This window comes from Neoarius graeffei, chromosome 3 (assembly GCF_027579695.1).
Source record: "Neoarius graeffei isolate fNeoGra1 chromosome 3, fNeoGra1.pri, whole genome shotgun sequence".
In the NCBI taxonomy this organism is placed as follows: domain Eukaryota; kingdom Metazoa; phylum Chordata; class Actinopteri; order Siluriformes; family Ariidae; genus Neoarius; species Neoarius graeffei.
This window is the reverse complement of record NC_083571.1, coordinates 54,355,542-54,375,408: the sequence shown is the minus strand read 5'-3', so window position 1 is coordinate 54,375,408 and position 19,867 is coordinate 54,355,542. Positions and strand designations below refer to the sequence as shown.

Genomic DNA, 19,867 nt, shown 5'->3' with positions numbered 1-19,867 from the left:
AACAAATGACCCTTAAACGCTGCATCATTAAAAGAAATGACCGCTGAGTCACTGAAGGACTCCAGAGTCTTGAGTGTGAAGACTAAAATACTATAGTCATGTCTCACCAGTGTGACAGTACTTTTCATGGTGCACGGGTGATGACATGGTGCTATACAGTATGAAATTTAGAGGAAATACAAGGTTAAACAAGGAAGTGCAGTGTTTTTCTCCCCAAAACAACATCACACTAAAAACACTGCTGTGTAAAACATACATTATGTGAGGGCCCCATTTTATTATCACAATTTTTTTCAAGACATTGCTGTAAAATATTATTTCTATATTTGTGTTTATTTCTATTTTTTATGTGTTTACTCTATTTGCCTTATAAAAGTTTATTACTTTGTAGCAAACATTGTTCTCATTGTAAAACATCACTTCTCGGGTTCTAACAGAGGTAAAATAAATGCATAAATTATTTTAGGGTAATTCCGCCCCAAATCACCAGATTTAGAAAAATGTTCGCCACTGACCGTCTCAGATTTGCTTCATACTTTCTGGAAATATTGTCAGTGTGCCCAATAAATAGTGTACAAAATTTTAGGCTTGTACCTTCATTAGTTTCTGAGATATAGGGGCTTTTAAAAAGGGGCGTGGCCCCAATTTCAGTTGAAACGCATGCTACAGAAAACGGACCTAACTTCCATAAGTCATTACTTTTAAACTATTCATCCAAGATCAGGCCTGGAATTTCATCATTTTAGGGGCAAGGCCACTTGGCCTTTTGTGCTGTCAATTTTTTGAGGGCACGAAGGCCAAAAGCCAGGGCACCAAGGCCATAAAATAAAACAATGATTTTAAGTTCACATTGTGAGGGAATTTTTATGGATGAACATTCCTATTCTCTGTGTGTTGAGCTCAAGTGGCCTAATATACTGAGAAAGATGTTTTATTTATTTTTTTTCCAATGTTGTAATTGCTTTTCTGTGGCCTTGGTGGTAATGTGCAGGGTGCTTGAGTTCGTCCTAACTACGCATCTTCTCATGATCTAACCACCTTTCCTGACCTCGGTGGTGATAAGCAGGGAGCTTGAGCTCTCCCTAACTCACATCTGCCTGCACATACCAGAGCACACCAGGTGCACGCTTTAACAGAGCTTCAGAGAAAATCTTGAGCCAATCACGTGAAGACACAAGCAGTGAGCGAATGCTTTCAGAGTATAATAGGTAACATTCCTAAAACACAACTCAGAGTGCGCGTACTCTCGACATCATCAGAAGTGGTGTCTTCTTCTATTCTTCCCTGTCAACACACCCTTGTGGGGCCCATATGGGTTGGATATGGGCTGCCCAGCTGGGCTCCAGTCAGTTTTGTCCGGGGGTTCCATGGTGGCCCCATGTGGGCAAGCCCAGTTGGGCTGAAGGTGGGTTTCACATGGGCCCTAGCTAAAACCCACTTGGGCAACCCAGGTTTCTCCCATCTGGGGCCCACACTGAGTGGGCCCATGTGGGCTCATTATGGGTCCTTGATTGTACCCTTTAAGGTAATAACTATTATGGGGGCTTATTTTACAGTCAGCCCATAGTACAGTTCTTTACACAAACAACAATGACAAAAAGACTAGTAATACAATTACTTTTTTATTGCTCTTTACAAAAAATAAAAACTAAGTTTTTATTACAGAAATCACTGAAAAAAAAAAAAAAAACAATTTAAATTTCCTGAGGGGCTGCCTCTCTGGCCTGACGGGCCTGTCGATTGCCCCCCCCGGTCCCTAGCACCAATCAGTCACTTTGAGACCGCCTTCTCTACGTCCTTTCTGGTGATCTGACTGGTCATTGCATTCTTCTTCAAGGCTCCTGCAAGGCACAAATGTAGCAGTGACTTACTTCATGTGACAACTCTCAGCCAGGTTTGCAGAAGCAGAGTTTCTCAAAAAATTGAATATTGTGGAAGTTTGTTAAAGGAGAAATCTAGTGTGAATCAATCAATAGCCCAGTTGTTAAGGTTCATTGAAGGTTATCTGTATGTATGCAGTCTATGTTGCATCACATTTTCTTGTTCTTTTTCCTGACAGCACTTGTTGACCTCAAACAACCGGGCTAATGACTGATTCATACCAAACTTCTCCTTTAATTTCAGTAATTCAATGTATAAGGCGAAGCTCATACATTAAATAGATTCATCAGACATTACAGTAAGTGAAATGTTTCTAGCCGTTATTTGTTTCCAATAAAAGGCATTCTATTCTAAGTTTAGGAAAACTGTGTAGCGGAGTAATATTTTAATAACATATCGAAATATCACGTTTCATGTCTGCGTATTGAGCTGTGGGGGGGGGTCATTCAGTTCAATAAAAAAACAAGAACCGTTGCATTCCTAACTATTACACCCCAGACATCACCTATGCCCACCCTTACACACACCTGTAGTTGCCTTTACAGTTCAATAAACATGTTTGGTATTATGATCTATTTCTAATATTGTACAACTTAAACATTATCTATATGCACACCTACCATAAATTACTTCAAACAGCTTGAGGGGCTTGAATCCTGTCTTGCCATTTCTCCCCACGAAGTTGTACTGTCTGGATAGGTTGTGGTCAATGAGGAACGCCATCATCCTTCTCATGGCCCCGTCAACAGTGCCCCCTCCAATGTCCGCCACAGCTGCAATCTGAGAGGGAACAAAGGCAATACAAGGCAGGTCAATCTATATTCCTCACTGGAGTAAACCTCTCAACATGAAAGAACTGCCAGATGCATGGATATTTGAAAGTTAGGGTGTGCACATAGTAGATACAGTGTGAAAGAGTGGGAAGATCCCACTAGTGCAGGGGTGGCCAACCAGTCGGAGCCCAAGAGCCACAATTCTTACTATGTTACGGCAAAGAGCCACATCGGCACATGAACGTGGGCACACAAATATTACCCTTCCTTCTGCGCGCGCGGACACACATACACACACACACATTGATGTCACACTTCAACTTAACCAATGCCCCACACCAACATGATAATGATACATTTACTGCAGTACCAAGACCACAGGCCAATCATTTTCAACAGTGGCGACTGGTGAAGAAAATTGTAGGTGGGGCACAAAGGCAGACATTGTTTACATGTGGGGATTCCCCCCATTGGGGGGGTTCCAGGGGGCCTCCCCCGAAAAATTTTGGATTTCTTAGATGCAATTTCCTGTATTCTAGTGCATTTTGGAGTTACCTGTTTAACATCGAAAATGCAAAAGCCATTTTGATTCAGCTTGAATTCTCAATTGCATGACCTGCACAAGACCTGCATTCAAATAAATAAGTATTCAAATAAATACAGTCAGTCGGAAAATGGAAATTACAAAGTGCTAATTTAATTTCCTCAAACAGTACAAGCTCCATAGGCACTGGGAACAGTGATCAGTGCAAGTGCAAATATAGATAAAATATAATACAATGCTCAAATTTTTGAAAGAAGAACACACGCGCACACACAAATTGATAACTGGAAAACAAATGAACAAATACATAATGTATATACACTACATGCCAAAAGTTTGGACACACCTTCTCATTCAATGTGTTCTGTGTTCTCATGACTATTTACACTTACAGTATACTCTACTCTCACTCAAGGCATCAAAACTGAATGAGCACTCACCCACTACTCAGGCTTGCGCGCCCAGCGCGTATCCCAAGCCTCAGCAGCAGGGATAGTACAATACTCACACACGCAGTTAGCATCACAAACGGTCACCCGCTACTTCAATGAGAAGGTATGTTCAAACTTTTGGCCTGTAGTGTATCTGAATTCACATCAGCACACATTCACATACTCAAATGTACACACATATACACACAGCAGGAGAAGTGCTACTTGTAGGAGAATTTAGCATATCATCTCACGCACCTGCGCATTTGTCATGATGTGAAAATACCGTAATGAAACCAAGCGAAGCACCTTTAATAAAATAACCGTAATTAACTGCAGTGAAGCGAAAACGCACATAAAACCACAAACGAACACCAACTTGGACGTGAAGGTGAGAGCCGCATGACACCAGGCAAAGAGCCGCATGCGGCTCGCGAGCCGCGGGTTGGCCACCTATGCACTAGTGGATCGAAATGTTGCCTTATAGTTAAATAATAAAGTGTTTTTGAAGCGTATACCCAGTGTGCAGACCACTCTTTCACACTGTTCTCATAACTAACTTTCAACAGCACTTGGCAACGTGAAACAACAGGGCAACAGGTTGATTCAGTCCACATACTGTAATACATTTAACATACATACCAGTTCTGACATGAAGGTGGGGTTTGCCAGTTTTTCTTCCATGCAGTCGACTTCATGAACCGTCTTGAGGGGGAAACCCTCTGGAGTAGAACAAACGGGGTTGGCAATGTTGTGTTGATCTTGGAGAAGTGCCTGGAGAATCCTCCCATGGTTCCTCTGTGTGTCTTTCACCTCCTCAAGGAGGGTCAAAATGCGAACAAACATGCTATCCCGAATGTCTCGTCTTGGGGTTGAAGACCCGTGGGTGGGAGCAGGGGGTGCAGGGGTCTGTATAGACCTGTGGGTGGGTGGAGGGGTCTGCAGAGACCTGTGGGTGGGTGGAGGGGGGTCTGCAGAGACCCGTGGGGGGGGAGAAGGGGGGTCTGCATACATCTCAGAGTAGATGGAGGCCTCAGAGGTGATGGAGATGCCCGATTGTTGATATCGTCATCATCCTCATCTTCAGCCTCGCTGGACATGACCACTTGCCTAAACATGTATAATAAATCAAGCACAATTAATAAGTTAAAGCATTTCAGTTAAACTATAACTACTTTAACTAAAGCATTAACTTGTATAAAGGAAAAATAAAATTTAAAAAACAGTTTTCATAAGTTTAAGTTAGTGACAAATTGAGCACCTGCATACATGTCAACCTTTGGTCAATCAAACCTGTATAACCAACCTCCAAAATCCGTATTTCCCTTATAAAATCCGTACAAGATGCAAATTAAAATAATTTACCTAAAATTTGAATGATAATTAACAATGATATATCCCAGTTACTTTTTATTCAATATTAATAACAATAAACCTTCAGAATGAATACAAAGCTCCAATGTTTGACAAAAACACAAAGTGTTATCAGCATAGTTACGAAGGAAATACTTCCCTGTTTGGAGACAGGTTTCACCGAGCGGCTATTATGCGCAAAACTTCATATTAGCCACAAAGTCAGGAAAATCTGTTCGTAAAATTACGTTATAATGACCAAATACAATGAAAAGTATTTTTCCAGTCTCACCTGTGAAAGGTAATCCCATGTGATCTCGTTTGGACGGTAAACCTGTTGGTACAGTTAAACGCAGCACATGAATGAGGCATCTTTATACTTGGCTACTGTCTAGACGCTATACCAGAGACGGTTGAAGAATCTCCACTTTGCCACACCCAATATGGCGGCGAGGATGACGTATGATTCTACGCAGAAGGCAGCGTCTCTGTTTATATGTCTATGACTTCACGGTTGGCGGGATTCTCGCAATGCGGTGTGCGCATGATCAAAAGTGGAACGAAGTCTCGCTACCACAAGATAACGCGCGATTTCATAAGACTCTTTACTGGCTGTCTGTGGTGTACAGTATGTTTGTAAATGTTATGCGCTCTTTTATCATCGTGGGAATTGATTATAGCTCTAAATAAATATTGAAGTTTTTTTAAAGAATCCGTATAACTTTATTTATACGCCCGTATACTACGTTTATTGAATCAAATCCGTATAAAATATGGACATTCCGTATAGGTTGACATGTATGCACCTGTGGCACATCCTAAAGCGGAAGTTAGAGAAAAACAAGGTGTCTTAACATCCACCTGCTCTGAAATGTCATCACAAAGGAGTGGGAAAGGATTACAGTAGAAACCAGTGCATCTTTGGTGAATTTCAAGACCATACAGGTTAAGGCAGTTCATAATAATGGTGCTCACACAAAATATTGACAGTATGTATGAGCATAATTAGGACATGTTCGCTGTGGGGTGTACTTAATTTAGTTTCCAGCTGTTTCAGCATTAACATTACGTTGAGATTTTCAGAAGACTACAAATTTCTGTTGTTATACAAGCTGTACACTGCCTTCTTTAAGTTGTATGTTTAATTTCTAGTGCTGTCCCATGAAAAGATTTAACAGAATATTTGCAAAAATGTGATGGTTGTTCTCACTTTCCCCCTTGTTACTTTAAGTGATTACATTTATTATTATTTATTAATTAATCATATATTTGTTCATTCTACTGTTCTCTATAATTCAAATAGCCTCACCTCCTTTTGCGCTTCCCCCTGCCCATATTCTCTGTAGACTCAGGCTCGGTTGATACATCTGTATTCTGTTCATATTCCACTAACTTTGAGCGAGCAATTTCATATGTTGCTGTGGGAGACAGACAAATCAGTGGCAATTAGTTTCATTCAGAGCAAAATTAAAGGTGGAAAATGAGTTCTTGCATGGTTTTTAACACAATTTCATTTTTTTGTATCGAACCGTAGAGCAACTCCCCTTGATCAGTTTTCTGCCAGCCCCCATGAAAAATCTCATCTCATCTCATTATCTCTAGCCGCTTTATCCTTCTACAGGGTCGCAGGCAAGCTGGAGCCTATCCCAGCTGACTACGGGCGAAAGGCGGGGTACACCCTGGACAAGTCGCCAGGTCATCACAGGGCTCCCATGAAAAATTTGAAGAAGAAAACAAACAAACAAACAAACAACAAAAAAAAAAACTTGTCTTGGGAGGCAACAAGGGGGTTGTACACCAGGGGCGCAGATAGGATTTTTGAACTGGGGGGGACTGAGCTGTCAGCAAATTATTCCATTTTGTGTATATATGTGTGTGTGTGTGTGTGTGTGTGTGTATATATATATATATATATATATATATATATATATATATATATATATACACACAACTGTTCAAAAGTTTGGGGTCACCTGCAGGCCAGGACAATGATAACATTTTAACATAGCCTATGGAAATCCAAAGTTTACACATTATCATCACGCACAGAAATTGCAAAACTGCAAAACTAGTTTTAAAACCGCTAAGTTCCAACTGTTAAACATAGCGAGAGGCTGGGCTACACGTGTGTGTGTGTGTGTGTGTAAAGTGTAAACCAGTGCATCCTGACTTTCTAACTATGCCTGTGTGTTGCGTGAGCGGCAGTCAGTCAACAACTCTTCGCAAAGTTTCCTTATGAAACAATATGCTCGCTGAAATGATGGCAGGGAACGCCAGATTAAACATTAAAACTGCCTTCTGAGCACTGTATCTACAGGCTACCACCGAAAGAAGGAGGCTACCAGAAAGGCATATCTCTACTCCTTACGATTTTACTTTCACTACGACATTACTTTGAACAGACTATCAAAAAATTGCAAGGTGATATGATAAAGTAAGGCACAGTTTACTTACAGTCGTTTTTTTTTTTTTGAAAAAACGATGCAGTCGTTTTCTGCCTTTTGGCACCCTTCATCATGCTGTGTTGGGGTCCTGAACTAGAAGGAGCTGTCCCCGATATGCCTGTCAAACTTGTGGGTAACCATAGCAACCAAGCTCGAGCTCGCGCAGACTGCACAGGTTGCAGTTGCAACTATATACTGCTGTGCACCTCCGAATGGTAATTAGTCTTTTGATTTTTCCGTGAGGTTTGCCTTATGCAAAGAAAGACAGCATAGACGTTTTTTCCTCCCTATAAGTGGGGGGACCGAGCGAGGTGAATTTAAATCTGGGTGGGACGAATCCCCCCCGTCCCCCCCTCTATCTGTGCCCGTGTTGTACACATCAAACAAACACTAGGGGCACAGGCTGTGCACCAAAACATAACAAACCACTTCCAGCCAATCAACAACATGGTCAGGGGAGGGGGTGGGGGTTAGTGAGTGTGCACATATTGGTGGGGGCAGTGAGCAAAGTTGATTTAGTTGCTGGAATTTGAGAGTACCGTTTCGTATAGCATAGCATTTTAGGTATTTACATGGAACGTCAACGGAAGTGATAATGCAGGAACTCATAGTGCACCTTTAAACAAAATCTACAATGAACTCATCTTGTAAGATAATATAATACAAAATACACATGGGCACATTACCAGCTTTTCTCTTCACGGTCACTTTGTGTGTCACCCAGTCAGTGCAAGGGTCCTTTTGCTTTATGGCTGCCCTTGTCGAGTTCATCTTTTGCTGGTGACCAATAGCATTCATCCTCCTCAGGCCCAGTAAACCATTTGGTTGCTATAACTGCCAGTCCGTGATTTGAAAACTCCACTACAGCGAAAGGTAACATACTTTAAAAAAAAACAAATACACATATAAATAAAAAATAAACAGCACTTTAGTGCAAGAGTGGCAATGCCACGTATCCAGTCTTGAATGGCAACAAAGCCATTTTTGTTTTCAACTCATCCACAGGTAATAGCTGCAAGTGCTCAGATAAATTGCAAACAAAAAAAATCCCAAGACGTGAGGAGTCCTTTTGGTTAACAGTAAAAAAAAGTTAGTTATTGCCAAAGCCTAGCGTCTATACTCGTATTATTATGCAGAATGATTTTACCAACCGGCGGCACGGTGGTGTAGTGGTTAGCGCTGTCGCCTCACAGCAAGAAGGTCCTGGGTTCGAGCCCTGGGGCCAGCGAGGGCCTTTCTGTGTGGAGTTTGCATGTTCTCCCCGTGTCCGCGTGGGTTTCCTCCGGGTGCTCCGGTTTCCCCCACAGTCCAAAGACATGCAGGTTAGGTTAACTGGTGACTCTAAATTGACCGTAGGTGTGAATGTGAGTGTGAATGGTTGTCTGTGTCTATGTGTCAGCCCTGTGATGACCTGGCGACTTGTCCAGGGTGTACCCCGCCTTTCGCCCGTAGTCAGCTGGGATAGGCTCCAGCTTGCCTGCGACCCTGTAGAAGGATAAAGCGGCTAGAGATAATGAGATGAGATGAGATTTTACCAACCTTTTGTTCAGCCACACACGTGCTTGTCCAGACGCTCTTCTAACCAGGGATGAGAGTGGGTGGTCACCAAAAAAGCAGAAAATAAGATGGCGCCCGAAGCTTCGTCTCGCTTTGAGTAAAAAAGCCGATACGAAAGAGAAACATATTTTTGAAGTGCAGCGACGTTGAACATGTGCTTTTGATAAAATAGAACAGATGCGGGTACTTTTGTAAGAACTGTTATGATTGGCTTTTGTTCTCTGTTACAAGAGTGTGAGAGAGAACAAAAGCCAATCATAACAGTTGTTTTCTTTTAGGTTATAGCAAACTTTATCTGTTATGCTCTAAAATTGAGAAATTTTATTTTTAATTGTAATTAATTTCACGGGTTTTTTTTAAAGATTATTTTATTATATCTCAACTGGTAGGTATGAGAGTAAAATTCTTTGTGTTTTTGAATTGAATTGAATTGAAATTGAATTGGAGCCTTGCTGGAACCCACTTATAGCCCATCTAGTTTAGCCCATCTACTGCCCACCTATTACCCATGTGGGCTCCAACAACAAAGCCCACTTATTGCCCATGCTTAATTTAGCCCATTTAATGCCCACCCATTGCCCATGTGGGGCCCAACAACAAAGCCCACTCGAAGCCCATGCCCAGCCGAAGCCCACCTAGCCCAAATGAGGCCCATGTGGGCCCCAACTGTATGTGTTTGCAGGTATATTTTATATATCTTTTATATGATCTACTATAATAAATGACTGAAAAGACAACTGCTAAGTGTTCTGAAGTGTTTATTAGAAATTTCCATTACAACGTCTATAATGAATTTAATTTAAGGACTAATGACTCTTCTGAGGAAGATTGGAGTCTCAGTCGAAACTATCAAGCAGGTAAAGAAACATCTCCTACACTATTATGTCTGAAGATAAGAAAATATTGAACACATCTAAACTTATCAATCCATCACTCACTTCAAAAATTGTAAAACTTATTAAACCTATATCCTCCCATAATTTTTGTTCAATTGACACCGAATGCGCAAGAGCATCTTCAGACTGTACTACTACGCAGATTTTTGATGAATCAAAATTGAGCCTGGAGTACATCAAAATGTTTGACTGTAAATGGAACATATACTCGCATGCAGGCTACTGATTAACCCATAAGAGCCCAGACTGATTTCTCAATCAAGGAAAATTATTGAGGAAATAAAATGAACTAAATAGACGACAAAGAAAACATTTCTGACCTTTTATTTTTTAAAATAACACTTTCATGTCTCAAGATCTGAAATATTAAATTGCAAATTTGCAGAACACTGCAACACTATTACACTGTTAACCCGAAAGTTCATTCTATGCAAACAGTTTGAGTAATACCACTTTTAAAGATTAGTTTTATTGCATTACTTAAACAGTATGAGTATATGAAGAGTATATGAGACAGTCATTGGGTGTACTCATTTTTGTAATTTAAACAAACTTAAACTATCATGTTTTAACTCAGGCCACAGCGCTGCCCTGTTGTGATTGGCTCATAACTCAAGACAAGTCTGTGTTTGCTTGGCATAATTATTACTGGGGGGTAAATGAATAAAAGTAAATTTTAATGTTGTAATGACACCAAAAACAACAAGAAAATCTCTTGCGATGGTGATCTTGTCAAGATGGCAGCAGTTACACTTCGGTTAAACAGCAAAAAGAAACATACACTACTAGTAACAAAACAATGCTAACTGCATAGATTAAAAAAGTGGCTATGAACAGACAACAGCACATATCATATTACAGCAGGAACAAGCAGTAGTAACATCCATGACCTTACGCTTAAAGTTCGACAAAGGAAAAACTTGACAGCAAGCTAATTAGCATTTGTTACTGGCTACAGTCGGTACTCGGCACATTAAAAGTGGGTCAACGTTGTAACGACATAACGTTACTGTACAAGCAATGCTTATTTAACAGGAACAAACTTAAGCCCTATATGTTGAAATTCCTATCTTATTCGTTCGTTAATTTATCACACAGTCTTACCTCAGTCAACTTCTTCCCTCCTTCTGTGAAAATTCAACGTCTCAGACTCGGACACAAGTGGGCGGGGGATGCGTTTGATTAAGTCTCCTGGTTGGCTGGTGATAGATTGGTGTCATTATAGCACGTCGGAGCAGTTCATGCCAGGCTCGAGTCCGATCCACCACTGATGAGTTGCCCAATAAGAATCCAGAATGTCATCAAAAGACGTATTTTTTTCTCAATAGACACAGGTGATGTTAAAGCCTATTGGCAGTCACGAGGCAGACTACAAAAGCGCAAAACCGCAGGGCATCAAGGCCACTGTGGCCTTACGGCAGATATTTTTTTCCAAGGGCACAAGGCCAAATTGAGAGGGCACGAGGGCCATGGCCCTTGTTAAATTCCTGCCCTGTGCAAGATACATGAAATTTTCAAGGATTGTTCTTCAATGCCAGACGCCTTTAAATACTAAAATAGAAAGTTCACAGTTCAATATTTGCCAAGTTATGGCTTGCTGAAAATCCTAAAAAAATGTCTTCTATCGTGTTTTGGAGCAATTTTGACGCCCCATATCTCCACATTAAAAGCACACCAGCTCTTTCAAATTTTCTTATTTATTACTCATGTTATAGTACTCTTTAGGCAAGTAGGTATGTGTTCAAAAGAAAATCAAACTTTCTGATTTATTAGGCTTTAAAAAATAATAATAATTTTGGGCATATAATTCAAATGTATATTACAAATTGTGGCAGCGGGGGCGTGGTCAAGCGCCGGTCTGTGACAGGAGGGCGGAGTCAGGGAAGGTAAGTGGCAGAATCACTACACCTGAGAGCAATTAACCTGTGTTTGTGTGTCTTCCCAGTGACCGCGCCCTATATCAGGAGGGAGAGCGAGAGCGGAAGGAGCTGATCCCCTGGACGAGACACTAGTGTGTGTGTCTCAGTGTGTTTGGAATATATATATATATTGTTAGACTGAAAAGTGTGGCAATAAAGCCTCTGTTTACACCTGATCTCTGTCCTGCCGTCCTCTGTGCTCCACCCACCAATACTGAACCGCTACACAAATGTATGACAAAATCCACAAAATATGAAGTTGGTACCCTAAACCAAACTATAAATATTAAGGTATCAAGTACAGCATGTCTTACGATAGACGGAAATGCTGTTTTAAGGCATATAATCTACTTGGATGCATCCAGAGATGCATAAAAACTGAAAAACCACAAAATTCATGAGGATTTTTTTCACTATCCCTTAGAGCTTCCATTTGCCAGCTAGATACAATGACTGATGTCAGCAGAGCTCTGCCTACAGTATCTCTGCAGAGCTCTGCTAAACATGACCAGACTTGCCAGCCAGATTTGGAGGCCGATGTCAGCAGTCTCTCAATGTTTATAAAAGGGATCACCATAAACTGATTCAGTAGTCTTTTCACTTTCCAACAATGCTATACAAACGTGGATAAAACCTGGCTTCATCTTTGGGATCATGCTCAATTGGACAATTGACAAATTGCCCCGAAGATTGTCACAAACTAGATTATGTGAAAAACCTCAAAATCTAAAAATGAGTAAGCCTACTCATGATCACTTGGACATAAAGAACTTAAATATTTAGCCTTTTCACCAATTATTAAACACTGATTTTGTAATATTTTTAATAATGTAAATGATAGCCCTTTGAGGACTGAGTTAATGAGTCTACTATTAGTGCCTAAAAATATTAGCAGGTTTTTGAAGTCTTGTAGTTTTATAAATTTTATACAATTTAATATTACCAATTTCATTATTACAGACCAAAGAACCTGATTAGGATTCAAAAAACTATCAGACGGAGATCAGGAATTGCTGCTCCACAGATGTGATATGGAGTCCCTCCCAGATGAGGCAGTCATATGTTTACACCACAAGAAAGTCTACTTAGACCTGTACTCAAGTCTCCAAAAGAAGTGTTGCAATCCATATAAAGTACATGAGGATGCCAGGAGAAAAGGTTTGAGAATAGTGACACTAAACCAAGCTAATGAAATAAATATAATGATAGGACATCAAATTGTTAAGGCTGGTATGAAGCTGTGCACTGTATGTCATACCAAAAAGTGGGTCCCATGTGACCCACAAGATGAGGAACATCTAACAGAGACAGAGCTAATGGATACAGAGAGTGAGGAATACTTACCAAATGTAGAAAGAGAAGTACAGTTAAATTGGAGCATCACTGCTCTGGGTGTATCACCGTGTAAAGTTACCAGGCTTCGTCAAAGGTACAAATTAAGCTATGCTCAATGGAAGGTGAAACAAGTACAGGAAATATCAAAAGAAATACCGGTAATATCTCTTTGTGCTGATGTACGTGCTGAAGCATTGGAAAGTCCTTTGATAGTTGGACTTAGGCCTGCTGCTGACATGGGCCCGGCGCGATGGGCGGGCCTTTGGGGGCAGGACCCGCCCATTTAGTCACATGGGCCCGCCCTAGTGTGGGCCCACCCGCCCTGTCATAGGCTAGGGCCAACAGCTTAACACAATATTTAAAATAAATAAATAAATAAATCGCAGGCTACTACAATTAAACGCTTTTTTTTAAAAAAAGGGCATAATATTAAAGAAAAAGTCCTTAATTTAAAATGTGTTAAAACTATTTGTAATCATCTGATTGGTTATTTCGTAATGATCCAGGTTAAACGGAAATGGTTTGGTTAAACGGAAATGGAAAAAAGCTCTGACTTTTGGCGCAAGCACTGCTCTCTGCGAGAACTCCTTTTCCACTCTGAAGAACGTTTTCACCGACCACAGACAAAGCATGCTGCACACATGCAAGGCCAATTTGATCAAATTGGCATTTGAGAAGGACTTAACAAAAAAGTTCAGGGAGGAGTGGAGTGACGCTGTCTTGCGAAGATTCTACGCAGCTGCACATCGTTGCCTACCGCTTTACTGAGGGTGAGCTTGAATTTTTAATCACTACATAATAGTTATACGGTACTTGAGTTGTTGATTATAGTAAGCCTACTGTATGGGCTACAAAATAATTATACATGACACACTGTTTTCTTAACGTTTCAGCCTGCGCCCATCTCGTCAACCCTGCGCTGTCATGCACTTGGCGTTCGATTTGCAAACTAAGCACTGGAGGTAAGAAACTGGTTTTGACGTTTCAGTTAACCTACAAAACACACCTGTATTAAAGATTAATGTTGTCATGCTTCACAAAACTAGATTTGAGACATAAAACTTTTAATGCGCATGGTTTCACTTAGAAGGGATTCAGTGACTGCAGTTAGGCTTTGTGCAGGGATGATGAGTGTGGCACGGGGGTATGAGTGTGATGTAATCTTCTGTTGCGCACTCTTAATTGTAAATATCAATCTTAATTTGCTGTCAACATTGATCACAATCATCCGTTTGCGCATTCAGTGTTGGGTATTCGGAACGAGTTTACAACATGACTCGTGCGCAAACGGAATACTGCCAATATTCTGTATGAAACGGAATATTCCCTGCAAATGCGCTCAGTGACGGACAATATATAGCAGCGGAACAGGGTGTCTGAAGAGCTCAAAATACACCATTTTAGAGTGTTTTTTTCAAAAATTTCTTCCGGGGGAGCATGCCCCCGGACCCCCCTAGTACAACCCCGATTCCAAAAAAGTTGGGACAAAGTACAAATTGTAAATAAAAACGGAATGCAATAATTTACAAATCTCAAAAATTGATATTGTATTCACAATAGAACATAGACAACATATCAAATGTCAAAAGTGAGACATTTTGAAATTTCATGCCAAATATTGGCTCATTTGAAATTTCACGACAGCAACACATCTCAAAAAAGTTGGGACAGGGGCAATAAGAGGCTGGAAAAGTTAAAGGTACAAAAAAGGAACAGCTGGAGGACCAAATTGCAACTCATTAGGTCAACTGGCAATAGGTCATATAAAAAGAGCATCTTGGAGTGACAGCGGCTCTCAGAAGTAAAGATGGGAAGAGGATCACAATCCCCCTAATTCTGTGCCGACAAATAGTGGAGCAATATCAGAAAGGAGTTCGACAGTGTAAAATTGCAAAGAGTTTGAACATATCATCATCTACAGTGCATAATATCATCAAAAGATTCAGAGAATCTGGAAGAATCTCTGTGCGTAAGGGTCAAGGCCGGAAAACCATACTGGGTGCCCATGATCTTCGGGCCCTTAGATGGAACTGCATCACATACAGGCATGCTTCTGTATTGGAAATCACAAAATGGGCTCAGGAATATTTCCAGAGAACATTATCTGTGGACACAATTCACCGTGCCATCCGCCGTTGCCAGCTAAAACTCTATAGTTCAAAGAAGAAGCCATATCTAAACATGATCCAGAAGCGCAGATGTCTTCTCTGGGCCAAGGCTCATTTAAAATGGACTGTGGCAAAGTGGAAAACTGTTCTGTGGTCAGACAAATCAAAATTTGAAGTTCTTTATGGAAATCGGGGACGCCGTGTCATTCAAACTAAAGAGGAGAAGGACGACCCAAGTTGTTATCAGCACTCAGTTCAGAAGCCTGCATCTCTGATGGTATGGGGTTGCATTAGTGCATGTGGCATGGGCAATATACACATCTGGAAAGACACCATCAATGCTGAAAGGTACATCCAGGTTCTAGAGCAACATATGCTCCCATCCAGACGACATCTCTTTCAGGGAAGACCTTGCATTTTCCAACATGACAATGCCAAATCACATACTGCATCAATTACAGCATCATGGCTGTGTAGAAGAAGGGTCCGGGTACTGAACTGGCCAGCCTGCAGTCCAGATCTTTCACCCATAGAAAACATTTGGCGCATCATAAAACGGAAGATACGACAAAAAAGACCTAAGACAGTTGAGCAACTAGAATCCTACATTAGACAAGAATGGGTTAGCATTCCTATCCCTAAACTTGAGCAACTTGTCTCCTCAGTCCCCAGACATTTACAGACTGTTGTAAAGAGAAAAGGGGATGTCTCACAGTGGTAAACATGGCCTTGTCCCAACTTTTTTAGATGTGTTGTTGTCATGAAATTTAAAATCACTTAATTTTTCTCTTTAAATGATACATTTTCTCAGTTTAAACATTTGATATGTCATCTATGTTCTATTCTGAATAAAATATGGAATTTTGAAACTTCCACATCATTGCATTCCGTTTATATTTACAATTTGTACTTTGTCCCAGGGCGGCACGGTGGTGTAGTGGTTAGCGCTGTCGCCTCACAGCAAGAAGGTCCTGGGTTTGAGCCCCGGGGCCGGCGAGGGCCTTTCTGTGTGGAGTTTGCATGTTCTCCCCGTGTCCGCGTGGGTTTCCTCCGGGTGCTCCGGTTTCCCCCACAGTCCAAAGACATGCAGGTTAGGTTAACTGGTGACTCTAAATTGACCGTAGGTGTGAATGTGAGTGTGAATGGTTGTCTGTGTCTATGTGTCAGCCCTGTGATGACCTGGCGACTTGTCCAGGGTGTACCCTGCCTTTCGCCCGTAGTCAGCTGGGATAGGCTCCAGCTTGCCTGCGACCCTGTAGAAGGATAAAGCGGCTTGAGATAATGAGATGAGATGAGACTTTGTCCCAACTTTTTTGGAATCGGGGTTGTAGATGCATTGAAAGAGAAAGTCAGCATATCATCTAAACATCAAAAGATTTCGCTGCTAATCCTTGCTCCAAAAAGTTGGTCTATTCCTAAGGTAATGGAAGAATTTGGAGTAAGCGAATACATAGTAAGAAAGGTACAGCAACTACAAAATGAGCAGGGTATCTTACCAGATGTTCCCACCAAGAAAGGTCGACCTATTAGTGATAGAACAATCAAGCATGTTGTGGATTTTTTCTCTGAGGATGACATCTCTAGATTAATGCCTGGTCCAAAGGACTTCAAAAGTATGAAAGAGGGTGGAACACGCATTCAAAAGCAGAAACGATTATTGTTGATGAACCTAAATGAAGCTTATCAACTGTTCAAAACCAGACACCCCAATCTACAGATTGGTATTTCTAAGTTTTGTGAAATGAGACCAAAGGAGTGTATAACTGTTGGAGCCAGAGGAATCCATTCTCTACGTGTATGTACAGTACCCTGCACCAGAACGTGAAACTTTTGCTTGCCTCATTTCCACTAACTGATGGTAACTTGACTTGTCATGATCTTTTGAAACAGCTGGTTTGTTCTACAGATAGTAGTGCATGCATGCTACACAGATGTGAGAATTGCCCAGGTACAGCCAGTCTAGAAGAGTTCCTTGAGAGTAAAATCAGTGATGAGGTCAATCACATCAAGTACAAGCAGTGGGTATCTACAGATAGAACTACATTGACAGATCATATTGCAACTCCATGGGCATTTATTGAAACTCTAACTGAAAAAGTAGACAAACTAACAGAACATAATTCCATTGCCAAACACCAGAGTGGATATTTGAAGAATTTGAAGGAAAATCTGTCAGAGGATGAATGTATGTTTTGGATTTTGCCAAAAACTATTGATTCTGTGTACAGGATTCTGCCCAGGGATACCACTGGGACAACAGTCAATGCACTCTTCATCCATTTGCAGTGTACATTAGCGCAAAGAATGAAGATGGTATAAAAGTAACGAAATGCATCTCTATCTGCATCATAAGTGACTGCCTTAAGCATGATACAGTGGCCGTGCATGCATTCTTAAAAAAGGTTTTACCATATGTATGCCATTTACATCCCCAGCTGAAAAAGGTCATTTACTTCAGTGACGGATCAGCAGCCCAATACGAAAACTATAAAAAAATTCACAAATCTAATAAAGCACGCAGGCGATTTTGGACTTTTGGCAGAATGGCATTTCCTTGCCACTTATGGTAAATCACCCTGTGATGGTGTTGGAGGCACTGTAAAGTGGTCAGCAGCTCAAGCTAGCTTACAGGCAGTCACGAGTGATCACATACTAACCCCATCTGATCTGTTTTTGTGGGCAGAAAAACATATCAAGAACATCCATTTCATCTGGGTTGGTACAGGGGAAGTTATGGAGAGTGGAAAAGCATTGGAGACAAGAATTTCAAGGTCAGCTACTATTTCTGGAACAAGAGACAACCACTCATTCGTTCCAATCATGTCCAACCAGCTGCAGGTCAGCAGGGTGTCAGGTGGTCCTAGCTTCATTGTGGATATGAGTGGGAATCGGCCACAAGTAATGCATAAAACCCCTGTTAAATCAGCAGTCTCTCTGGCAGATACAATTCCTGGTAAATATGTTGTATGTTTGTATGACAGACAGTGGTGGATAGGCAACATTTGTGCATTATCAGAGGAGGAACAAGATGTACAAGTAACATTTATGCATCCTCATGGTCCCTCTCAGACTTACAGCTGGCCCAGGAGAGAGGATAACTGTTGGGTCCCTCTGGTGCATGTCATGAAAATCATTGATGCCTCACTTACATCAACTGGCAGGCAGTATAAACTTCCATCTGATGTGGAAAAGCAAATCAATACACTGTTTAAACTCTTCAAATAAAGTATTTTTAAGGTTGTTATTTTTCCTACACTGTAGGTTTGTAATTGTATTGTAATATGCCTTAAAACAGCATTTCCGTCTATCGTAAAACATGCCGTACTTGATACCTTAATATTTATAGCTTGGTTTAGGGTACCAACTTCATATATTTGTGCATTTGCTAATCAAAACAAGCTCTTTCCAGTGGTATAATTGTTTTTATGGTAGACCTTGTCATACATTTGCAATATGCAATTGAATTATAGGTGCAAATTTTTATTTTTTATTTTTAAAACCTAATAAATCAGTAAGTTTGATTTCTTTTGAACACATACCTAGTTGCCTAAAGAGTATTATAACGAGTAATAAATAAGAAAATTTGAAAGATCTGGTGTGCTTTAATGTGGAGATATGGGGGGGGTCAAAGTTGCTCCAAAGCACGATAGAAGACATAATTTTTTTATGATTTTCAGCAAGCCATAACTTGGCAAATATTGAACTGTGAACTTTCTATTATAGTATTTAAAGGTGCCCTTCCACCAAAAATGTTTAATACTGGCTCTTTTTGAAATACCATAGTTCACTCCGAGTTGCATATGCATGCTGCATGTGAAAATGTAATTCTACTCCCATTCCCTGTATTAGCTTATGAAAGAAAATAGTCGGAAAAACGAGCGAATCTGAAAAAGCCCTATGAACTTTCGTCACTTTGAAAATTAGTATTCATGGCCTCGCCCACCTTGGCTTGTGACCGCCCACAGGAAGAAAGTTCGGATTTAAGCGCGAGGAGAGATAGCAGAGCCCATCTCGTCAGTAGCTAACGAAGAGGACCTAACAGCAAGTTGAAAACATGTCTGAACAAGTTTGTGCCTGTGTTATTTGTGGCAGTAACACATCAACGTTGCATTTCTTGCCCAAGATAGAAGAGCTGAAGGAGAAATGGTTGGAATTTATCTTTGGAACACCACCAGCGAAGTATAATGCAACGTTAGTACTGTGTTCTGATCATTTCAACCACAGTGACTTTTCAAACTTCGGTGCCTTCAGGAGTGGTTTTGCTTCGAGGTTGTTTTTAATACTTGGATCTGTACCAAGACTATCGACCACCAGTTCACAAGCTGTAAGTAAAACATGAACTTTTTGTTCGAAGGTTTTTGTTACAAAATAGCATGTTCGTATTCTCCATATTAGCATGCATGACATGGTCACAAGCTAGGCAGGGATGAGAGTTTTCTGCTTTTTCTGAGTAAAAAACGAGCTTTTTATATTATGCCAAATCCGTTGAGAATTTTTTTTATTAATTTCGGGGGGTTGGGGTATGTTCCTTCATGCTGTTCAAACTTTATTAACTCCAACGATATTTACACATTATTTGTAAGTCACCACTTTTAGTCTCGTTTAAATCTCGTTGAATGTGATGTA

At 40.7% G+C, this 19,867-nt stretch overlaps 1 protein-coding gene across 4 annotated transcripts; it reads right to left on the bottom strand.

Annotated features, from left to right (window-relative positions):
• Window positions 1-1,609: 1,609 nt before the first annotated feature.
• Window positions 1,610-9,158, bottom strand: LOC132883411 (uncharacterized). Of its 4 annotated transcripts, none has more exons than XM_060917022.1 (5): window positions 8,966-9,158; window positions 6,292-6,400; window positions 4,272-4,739; window positions 2,502-2,661; window positions 1,610-1,841 (listed from the first exon to the last, which is right to left on the bottom strand). In XM_060917022.1, the coding sequence occupies exons 3-5, from the start codon at window positions 4,641-4,643 to the stop codon at window positions 1,771-1,773; spliced, it is 603 nt and encodes a 200-aa protein (XP_060773005.1). In that variant the 5' UTR covers window positions 4,644-4,739; window positions 6,292-6,400; window positions 8,966-9,158; the 3' UTR covers window positions 1,610-1,770. The 4 variants fall into 4 exon arrangements, 2 of the variants coding, with proteins under 2 accessions (XP_060773005.1, XP_060773006.1); XM_060917023.1 differs by lacking the exon at window positions 8,966-9,158 and adding an exon at window positions 8,113-8,511; XR_009654319.1 differs by lacking the exons at window positions 4,272-4,739; window positions 6,292-6,400; window positions 8,966-9,158 and adding an exon at window positions 3,828-3,888.
• Between the last annotated feature and the right edge of the window lie 10,709 nt (window positions 9,159-19,867).